Source organism: Aptenodytes forsteri, unplaced genomic scaffold, assembly GCF_000699145.1.
Source record: "Aptenodytes forsteri isolate BGI_AS27 unplaced genomic scaffold, ASM69914v1 Scaffold158, whole genome shotgun sequence".
In the NCBI taxonomy this organism is placed as follows: domain Eukaryota; kingdom Metazoa; phylum Chordata; class Aves; order Sphenisciformes; family Spheniscidae; genus Aptenodytes; species Aptenodytes forsteri.
Window position 1 is genome coordinate 377,626 of NW_008794601.1, and position 11,000 is coordinate 388,625.

General features: G+C 39.7%; 1 protein-coding gene across 1 annotated transcript in view; it reads right to left on the reverse strand.

Annotated features, from left to right (window-relative positions):
* Positions 1-3,940: 3,940 nt before the first annotated feature.
* LRRTM4 (leucine rich repeat transmembrane neuronal 4) overlaps positions 3,941-11,000 on the reverse strand; it is a 229,932-nt gene continuing 222,872 nt past the window's right edge. Inside the window, exon 3 of the mRNA XM_009273033.1 lies at positions 3,941-4,162. Within this exon, the coding sequence (XP_009271308.1) occupies positions 3,941-4,162 (222 nt within the window). The remainder of the gene's footprint in view (positions 4,163-11,000) is intronic.

Consider the following 11,000-nt stretch of genomic DNA (forward strand, 5'->3'; position numbering starts at 1 on the left):
AAAAGTGACTAGCAACCTTTAAAGGAGCCCAATTGCGAGAACCACCTAAAAATTAATAACCTTCAATACGTAGTACATTAACCCTTAAATCTTCATGCAGCTTAAAAATATCTACAGAAACACTAGATTTCCCATGTACAATGTGCCAAATACCTTCAGGGACGTTTTCTGGTGGGGAGTCAAGATAAAATTGTGTTTATCAATCTTCAGAACACTTTCAATTCATTATGGAAAAGGGCAGCTTATTCCAAAAGATTTCTAAATCTCAGAGTAAAATATTGCCAGCCTTGGAAATAATTCCGAGCGGCAGACTGCTTTTACAGGCTCTTTATCCTTGGTTGCAGATCCTACCCACAGCATTATCAGGCCAGTATAATTTCAGTGCCCTACTGACATTTGCAAGACAATTATTAGATAGAGAGACAGGCAGCAGTCAATTTTTCCCAAAGTCTTCCGGAACCTGTTATTTGGTCACATCAGTTGTTATCTTTTGCGCAGCACAAAGTTCAACAGCTTTGGTCTGAAGGTCAGCCCGATTTTTTTCTTGCTTGTCTGGATACCGCACAACCGTGAGCTCTCACAGCACGACGGCAGCCTCCTTTGGGAGCTCTGTGGCACTCAGCACTCAGACACCGTGCAATGACCATAAAGATGCCATCACAAGCAAACATTCAGTAACGAGTTCTCTTCAGTAAGGCCCCATTTGCTGTTTGCTAGAGAGGAATCATTAGGGACGCTGCAGAAAGTTTGTATTTCTTGGGTCTTACCTTGACATCTGGTGAGTTGCTCCATCCTCCCTTTCAAAGCAGTCACTTCCCTCACAAGGACTGTATGAAGAGGAGTAGAAAGACCTTCCCTAAGAAGAGTTCGGGCATATTTTTAAGCTGAAGTTGTAATATAATCACATGATTCCAGGAACTGACACTTTAAAAACAAAAACCAAATATGAAATAACAAAAGACTGGAAATGAAAGTGTTACAGTTCTGGTTTGTTGCATTACAGTTGAAGAGCAAGTTTTCTTTATCAAATTTCTTTGGCTTTAATTGCAGCCATGGTAGTTTAAGTTTCAATTTCTGTTACATCTAGAGTCCCAGACAGGCTTGTATAGAGCCCTTTTTGTTTGATCACCACAACCAACACTAGTTCAGGTAGCTCGGTACATGCTGTAATGACTTCTGCTTTGATCTAAAGCAATCTATGACATAAATATTTACCTCTTCATGACCTTTAGCACTTAAGCAAGGTATAAGTTCATGTCTTCAAAACATTCTTGGAACATTACCTCCTTAACTGTCAAGAACACAAAGAAAAGTTATAGGGTTCTTGCCCAAACCGGCATCAGTGTATAAACAGCAGAAACGCAGCAATGTTTCAGGCAGAAAAAGCATGAATTCATCCAGGAGACTGCGCACACGGTAGTACGTTTTGTTCTCCTTGGGCAGCACAATTCCCAATAATTGCAAAGAAAATCTGTAATCCGAGTCTGATGCCAGTTCCAAACATCCCCCAAACCAATGCTAAAATTATTTTGAAATCAGGAAATGAAAAAAGGGAGTTTGTTTCATTTTACCTTCCCTTTCAGCAGTTACAAAGTTGCTTTTCTCAGAGTGTGGGGGGAAGTTGCATTGATGAAGATTATAAATGGAATTAAAAACCGAACAGCTATTCTCCAATATTCATATGACCCCAGCAGCTGGGAGTTTAAGGAAAAAACATAAAAAGACAGTAAGTATTCCTGCTTGACATTTCCTTCCCTGGTTTTGCTAGTATCAGGTTGGCAGATACATAACTGCCCTCTTAAAAACCGAACCAGAATTATACAACTGTCTTTAATGGACCTTATAGTAAAAACATTACCATCCTCATCTTTTAGGAGCATGGGAATGCCATTATACTTTTGATGCTTATTGAAATGTATTCTACTGCTGATCCGGAGCCCACAGGAATCAACGGGAGTTCTTCCATTTTCAGCTCAATAGGCTGTGGGTCAATGTTTTAAACTCAATTTGAAGGAAACTAGTGTTTCAAACAGCTTTCTCCCTCAGTCCGTAGCACTGCTAAAGCTGACAGATATCAAGATGTCTAATAGAGCTGGCTGTAAACTCATCACCCAGCCTTTCACTCCATTTTCTTTTCATTTCCTGTCTAACACTTAATTCTAAATACGTTACCTTCAATGCATCAAGTTGACTTTGTACATCCATGTTTCTCTGCAAGCTGCCTAGCACATAGAATGTGTACATCCATACGTATTCCTCCTTTCCTTTCAGAGAAAAATATGTAAGTTTTTCAGGCGAGAAACACAGAAGACAATCTAATATCAAGTATGTGATATAAGACTCAGCACTTCCAGAAATTCATTAAGCCCTTACCATGTGGCTAAGCGTATTTCTCAGAAAAACACTCAGTATAAATACTTGAAACAATCACGAAATTCATTAAGTCCTAAACCTCATTGTTGTATTATTCACCCTCCAGTTAAAAACCTTGTGTTCTAATCTGAATTGGTTTAGCTTCAGCTCAGGGTTTGCATCTGAAAAGCCTGCCTTCCGATAGAAGAAACAAAAAAACCCCTTTAGTAAAAAAAGGTGGCTTCTCCTCCCTCTTCCCCTCCCCCAGGCCCATATAGGTGTTCTGATAAAATCACCTCTTAACCTTTTCTTAGACAAGCCAAATAAATTGAGCTTCTTCAGATCAGGTTTTTTAAACCCCAAAACAATTCCTTGAGCTCCTTCTAAGAGGCGAGATAGAGGTGAAACAGGACAAAGCATGGTTCCCTTAGTCCACTGAGTCACCGTGTCACACACCCAGAGAAATCATTCAAACAGTAGCTTGGCTGTGGTGTCCCAACCACAAAATAATATGTTTATTTTTTCCACCACTTTTTTTGTTGTCATTTTATTGATAAAAACTACACAAAAACTAACTGATCATAATAATTAATTAAAAAAACAAAAACCAATGTTACACATTCTCCTGTGTTTTAGAAATTGTGTCAGCCAGTGAGTTTCACCAAATACTCTTGCTTTAAAAGATTTTCCTTCTGATCCATTTCAAGCACATCACTTCCATTTTGGTTCCCGAACGTCCATTAATTTTGCTTAACAAGCACCGCTGGACTGTAAATATGAGAGTCGTTACTCCGTTGCATGTTTTCCCCTTTTTTGGAGCCCGAAAAGTAATTATAGTGTCAACAATGAAGCACAATGAAGATAGTAAAAATCAAAAGCACCCTCCATAGTGTACAGCCTGTGTCTTAAATGTACATGCACCCAAGTTTCTTTGTTTCTGCTGCATCAATTGCCAATGTCCTTTTGGTTCAACATAAGCTTTAATGCCCATGTCTGAAGTTTGAAATATTATCTCTTGACCACTAAAAAAAAAAAAACAAACCCAACAAAAAAACAAACCCCCAAAAGAAAATATATATATCTATCTTTTGTTTGTTTAAAAAGAACAAAAATATTAAACAAATCTTTGAAGAGTAATAAACACTTAAGAAGGAAACATGGCTGACCCACCCCACCCAAACCCTTGCCCTCCCCACCCCCTTTATTTTTACCTGTGGTTCTCCTTCCCTGGAACCGTGCAATGTAGAAAAATCAAATATACAAACAAAACTCTTAATCCATCCCTTTATGTAGCTAGAGTGAAATCTATTTTTTTTTTTTAATAAGAACTTGACAATCTCTCTTTAATATTTACATTGAGGAATTTGTTTGAAAGTTTAAAGCAAAGAAAATCCTGAAGTTCTCAGTGTGTACTGCAAGATAGCATTTCCACAGTCTGCGGAGTTTGCTTTATCCCCTTCCCTTTGTCTGTGTTGGAACATTTGTAACTGGAATGGTAGATTTTAGTTTCTTGCCCTGGTCTCTTCTGAGATGAAAGGTCTCTCAAAAGAACTCCCCACTCCGCCCCCTGAAGAAGTTGTCTCCGTCGTTAGTTTGGTATTCTCTCAATGTAAATGGCTGGAGCAGCCGAACGTGCGATTGTAGCTATGAAGCTGTGGTCTCGACTGAGTTCCAGGTTGGTTGTCTCAGCCTGCTCCCGGGACATGGTATCGTACCCCTTATTTACATGGAGAGGCTTATGAGCTTGGCAGTATCCGATCACTGGTTGGTCGTAACTGTAATAGGGTAAAGTCTTCATGTGGTGAGGAACCTGCACCAGAGAAACAGAGATAAAAAAAACCCATGTAAATAATGTGCTCAGTCATGCATTTTGTACAGCATCTATCACAACGCAGCCTCAAACCCACTGGGTGCTCAGCACATCCGCATTCATCGCGCAGCTCTTGCAGCAAGATAAACCTTTGAGGCTTCCAGGTTGTCTGTAGCACATGCAGATCCCTCTTGAACAGGATTGCTTACATTCACGTTAGTCAGTCCCCACTTGTGGATGGGCGTTACACCTGCTGAAAACCCATGTAATCACCAACTCGTTCTGGCCCTTTGCAGTTTGCTGAAGCCAGATTAGAGGGTGCTACTCTCCATTTTGGCGACTATGTTTGTGGGCAGACGTTCAAAGTGGTCTCGCATGCTGACTTCTGACCTCTTTTGGACAATCCGGCTGTGAAGGGTAAACTGGAAGCTGCTGGTAATACAAACCTTTTAAAAACTGGCCCTTCTTCCACTGCCTCCAAAGGGGCTGAGCATTTCTACAAAACTCAGACGAGCCTGAGCGTGTCAAAGGACTGGAAAACCTGGCTGCCAGCATGTGTAGCTTTCAGCACAGCTGGAACACGTGTTTATTTCTTCTATGACAAAGCTGCTTGCCCAAGGTCACGATCTCCTGGGTTCTTTATCTTACAACCTCACCAAGAGAAACACTATCAAAGAGGCTCAACTGTAGCTCACTGGAGCTGAGCAGACCCACACCTTGTAAAAATGGTCATGTATTGGAAAAGTCTGCAAGGTCTATCCTGAATCCCATCTCCCTTCTTCATGTAAATACTGAGAAACTGCCAGCCCCCCAACTTTTTTTTCCATAAACGTTCTATGCTTGCAAATGTTAATCCTACAACTAAATATGATTTATGGCACAACATCAGATAAAAATCTTTGCAGATAATTTTATCATCTGCAAGAGATGAGCTGATCAAGTAGAAAGAAATATGCTCTTAGGGAAAAAAAACATACTCTGCAGGAGATCCAGGCAAGAGTTTATTCTAACACTGCTAGAAAACCTGAGCTCATTATAGCTGGAGATATCCTACACATAATTCAACCTTGTAACAAATGACTTTTTATTTTCCATGCCAAACTTCACGTGAAGACTACAGAGCTAATTTATCTCAAATTTCCATTGCGTAGTGCACTTCATTCAAAAAGGTATGAAAAAAGCAAAGGCATTAAGACTAATTGTAAGTTTTGCAGGGTTAGAGTTCCTCTTGCATTTGGATCTCCTCAGCACTTAGATTCCACCCCCTGCTTCTCTGCAGAATGCTGGAGAGATTCCAAAAGTCTTCCACTAGCTGGAATTCAGCTGAAAACGTCATTTTACGTGACAGTTGAATGGCAAGAATGCAGAAGACAAGCTGCTCAGTAGAATTTGATGGGACAGCTACGTTCACTTGTGGATCAAATTCAGCCACAGTGCAAGAAACTGTAACTCCCTTTGGATACAGTAATATCTATGCCAATTCGTATCAGGGCTTGAATTTGTCCTCAGCCTTTAAGGCAGCTCTTTATGATTCTATAAAAGCCAAGGACTGTTTGTGTTCTGGAGAGTTGAGAGATTGAGGTCCTGGCTTTACAGCAATAATACACAGTACATTAACCACCTGAGTCCTGTGCGCAGCACTGTTTGCTTGTTTTCTCCCCTTCTCCAAACAGGAGTCAAAAGGATCAGGATCTCAACAACATCCCTAAACGGTGGATAAACACGCTTCCTTTTCAACTATTTCTCAGTAGTTTTGTAGAATCTCTCGCTTGTTTTCACTTAAAAGTTAGGTTTGCGTGTGTCTGAAATCATATTAATAAGGGTCACTGTGCCACGTCTGTGGAGGGAAGGTGGATATTCTTTGTCAGTGTAAAAAACAAAATAAAATTAGTGTATTGGGCAACCCATGAGATTAAGGAGTTACAGGTTAATTGTAGAAAGCATTTCTAGGATAATGAAGCCCAGCAATGGATTTGCACCTCCCTGTTCCCAGGCCTGGCCCTTGTACTACTCTTCTTCTCCCTCTTTTGGGTACTAGATCCCATTAAGGGAATTTAAAAAAACCCAAAAAACATGTTAAATGACTCTAAGGTACCTCCAGTAAAGACTGAGTGAAGAAATACCAACAGTCTCCCCCCTCCCAAGTCAGTTCCTGTGATGCCTCTAGAATCGAGGTAGCAACCATAAGAACAATTCAAAAAAGAACCCTGCTGATCAAAGTGAAAGCCTCCAGAGGAATGTCCCCACAAAACCGGGTGTCCTTTCCTTCCCTGAAACTACTTCTCTGAAACATAATGTTGCATTTGCAGAATGATACGAGGGATCAGTTTTCATTTACAGTGAAGTGACCGTACATGAAACCCAAGCCCACAAAAGCTTTTTCAGGACACAGCTTTGAATGTAGAAGCTACTGCAGATGTGGGCAATTGTACCACCACTCAGTCTGATGCAAGTAAAAAAGATGGAAAATACTGATGACACTGTCCACTTTAAACAAAGCTGATACTATTATGTTTTTTCTGATTTAGAGATCAACAAAACATATTTAAGAACATCCAAGTTGTTGAAAATTAGTTTTATAAGTATTTTTGCTCCAGGTTCTGAAGTAACTTCTTTTTTGTTTCATTATTGCTATGGAACTAATGCTTGAGATACTGAGAGATGTGACCTTGGACAAGTCATTTTATGAGCTGGAAAATGAGAAGATTACATCCCGCCCCTGCTTGCCCTTGAAGACTAGAGCTCTTTGAGGCAAGGGCTGTTTGTGCAGGGACTAAACCAACACAACTCTAACCAAAGCCAGGGCCTTTCAGCTGCTATAGCCTCCTAGAGACAAAAAAGCAGAGGACTAGAGTGACAAAAATCCAAACAGGTCCCTAAATACCTCAGTAAATAAATACAGACTCTGGGATTCTGTCATCTCTATCTCAAGGCCTTTTCCACGGAAGACACATTTTTCACTGGCTAGAAAGTGGGAGTAAGGCTGAGAATGTACCTGCCAGCAAATCAAAGGCAGAGCCAAGAACAGAGCTGGGATCCCCTAGCATGGTGTCCTTCGCTGTCTCCTCCATGCCACTCTGCTGCCACTAACCACAACCATTTGTGCTACAAAATTCTTTAAATTTCATTTTGGAAGAAGTTCAATTGTAAACGAAGATAAAGAGTTGCTCACATGGAAACACAACAGATACAAACCAAAGTTCGTTCTTTCATATAATCTGTAAAAACATCTGATTCAGTTCTTGGCTTCGTGTGCTCACTCGCGGTTATGCTTCATGACAGCACAGTCCAGTCCAGCTAGTGGAGCTCAGGGGTAGGACACAGAATGCCAAGACGTTTAACAGGAGATGATGCATGTGTCTGTTCACAGCATTTTCTGAATCATTTCCATTTTAATTTCTAAAAATGACACTGCCTAATACTTACTTGAAGGATTAAAACTTTTTGCAGTAGGCAAAACATAAATCAACAGGAGAAGGCATTCCAAAGTCACTGATGTACATGTGACGGACATTTTGGTTTTAGCCCATGTATGGCACCAAGTAGGACTGTCTGCTGCTTTAATGCCTTATTGTAAGGGAGCATACTGCCTACGAGCTTTGCAGATAGCTGATTAAGTCAATGAATGAATCTGTGCTCTCAAGAAAGCCTTGACTCCATTACACAATGAGCTTACTGCCTTATAAGCACTGAAAACGTTCAGTACCGGTTTTGGGCTAATGGGCTGGGTTAGTTAGCTAGTACTGACTTCTGAAGTCTAAATCTAATAAACATTGCATCTTAGCAGCCGCACATTCAAACAAAGGTTCTATTACAAGAAAAATTTACATGAATCCCTAGCTACAGGAGGAAGATAAAAGATTTAGCGGCAGAAATTTAAGAATGCAGATCTTCCCTTTTGCAGCCAAATCGACATTGGAGAAGTTAACAGCTCAACAGCCTTGCTGCCAAATAACAGCTCCATTCAAAACAAGCTGGACTAACTTGAGTTTACCTGAAGTTCAGTGAAATTCTGGCCTGCATTAAAAAGATACTTCTCAACACTCCCTGTCCACTTTTCCTTTGACATTCAGCAATGATGTTCAGTTAAACCCTTAGTCGTTCCAACGTGCAAATACACGTATCCACATTCCAATTCAGGGGTTTGGTCTTTTTAGTTTTTTTTTACACTTCACTGAATTTTATCAGCAGCTTTCCTTACTTATGTCAGAAATATTGGGAGGTAAATTAGATAACTTATTCTATAAATTTCTGATGATTATTACACAAGAAAGTTCTATTTAAAAATTTCAGTGATAAGAATTCAGCTTGGACTTCTGCTTCTCATAGGTGCAGCCGTTAAAACCTAGATTTTTACCAAAACATTGCTAAAAATCCTTATTCTGGAACCTGGAAAGCACATCAGTAAAGATGTAATCTTACCATATAGCCACTGAATCTAGTGAGCTTTAAAGAATATTGGATTGGGGCCTAAGTGAATATCAAGTGACCTTATTTCTAAAATACTTTTCCCTCTCTGCCGCCTCTCATAGTATGTTGTACACCCTCATACACTCTTAATTGCTTGCACTGCCTCCTAACAGGGCGCCTCAGACACCCTGCAATTTGGCCTGATATGAACTCCAAGGTATGACAACTCTCTATCAAGTAATGCCAAGAGAGTTTAACAGAATACCAAGTTCTTCATACTGACTGCAACTCCCGCTGAAGTATTTTCTTCTGTGCTCACAGCAACAGACTTATTGCAGTGAAGACTAGTTGAGGATCAGACAGAGATTAACACTCTGTCTCGCTCAGAATCACTTGCAGTTCAGCAAGATCTAATCACTAGCAGTCCCAGGTTGAAATAATTTCCTGGTAAACTGTTAAATCAAATTTTGGAAACATGGGATTTCAGAACAGATCTATTTCACGTTGGAAATATTACGAGTTTTTTCTTTATGCTCAATTTTGAAGAAAGATCTCCCACCATTTATTATCCTGCAGAGAAGGAAATTCTTTCTTGAGAAACATGAATGGCTGTGGATGTCTAAGTGACTCACAGTACCAGAATTATCAACAAGAGGATAGAAACGTAACAGAAGGAAGGAATGACAATCCCAGCACAGTTTCTGGGGGGAAGTCCGTGGTGGGAGGGAGTTCACTTTATTTTTTTTCCCTGAAAGCAGAATGGTGTGAGGGCATGAACTGCCACAGGATCCTCAGACAAGTAACTGCTTTGGCAAGAACCTAAAACCTGGAGGTGGCAACAGAAGTGATGTACTTTCTGAGAACCAGACTGTTTCAGCTGTCTCAGTGTGGGTACCTTGGCCTTATACTTTCACTGTTTAGACACTGCAGTTTATATGTCTTCAATTCTGTTGCTTCTGTTTTCAAAGAGAAAGAACAATCTGTTTTTAAAACTAAAGACATGCTCCATTCATCCTGATGGAAAATGCAATTGGACAACCACCGCTGTCTTGCAGTAGACACATTTACCTTCTAAAAAACAAAAATGAAGCATGAACGTTCTCGAGCAGTTGAACATTATCTGGTTTCACATTTGCTGGTAATCCAAGTAAAATGATTTATGTGTAAATACTTGCCTAGTTAATGATTAATGATTTAAATTACATGCAACTTTATTTACCTTCTAAAAAACAAAAATGAAGCATGAACGTTCTCGAGCAGTTGAACATTATCTGGTTTCACATTTGCTGGTACTCTGTAATCCAAGTAAAATGATTTATGTGTAAATACTTGCCTAGTTAATGATTACATGATTAAATTACATGCAACTTTAGAAGTTGTCCATACGTAGTGGAAACTCAGAGTTATGAAATATGGAAGCTATGTTTTCTCATTAGTGCTAATATTTAGTCTCAGAACACCATGACTTCATTGCTGAATTAGCATCATAGCTGTTGATAAATCAAATTCAGAGTTCATTTTAAACCCTACCATAATTTAGAGTAAAAATAAGCAATATCTACTATCATAGCTTTACGATTAGTGAAGCACACAGCTTCACCTTAGAGATAGATTGATTAGGCACATTAGGCAGATATAGCTGGTATAAACAATTTCAGTGGATTTCACGCTGCTGAAAAATCACAGTTAACAACCCTGGAACATCCCTTTGGAGTCAGCTCAGAAAAACATTCCTGTTCAGGAAAATGCACAATCATACACTTCCTGTTAAACCCATTAAAAGGCACAAATGCAGACACTGAAGTTAGTTCTGAAATATGAATGGGTACGTGTTTTCTTCTGTTTCCAATTGGAACAAACACAAAAGTGCCTGGCTGTTATTTAAAATAGGCCTTTTGTTCTGAAATTCGTGTTTTTCATAGTGACAAAAAAAAATGAAAGTCTCGTTTATTAAAAAAATTCAGAACTCAGAAGCCTGAGTGCTCTGTTATGAGGTGGTATGAGGGTTTTATGAGTACTGTTTTTACTGAGGTTGTCTGTGTGACATCTGAGCATTTTGGAAAAACCATCAACTTGATTTTTATGTGAAGGTCTTCAAAATCTTTAATTAGCCTGGGTTTTCTAAGAGTTACAGATCCCACAGGGAACTTTGCCTGAGGTTGGTATGCCTACATTAGGCATGAAGCATTGAGCAAAAGTCTTTCAGTAGCCTGAACTGTAGGTGCAATTCCCACAATCAATTTCCTGCAATTTCATGTCCAATTTCCTTCCCTCTCCAGACAGAAACCACTTCTTTGCCTCCTCTATCTATTTCCCACCAAATCAGATTAATGGTCTATGCAGCTCCCACTGGGAGGTAACTGTCTGTAACTAAAGGTCCCAGGCTACATGGGACTGAGCCCACTGCCCTAAAATCATTAGCATCACG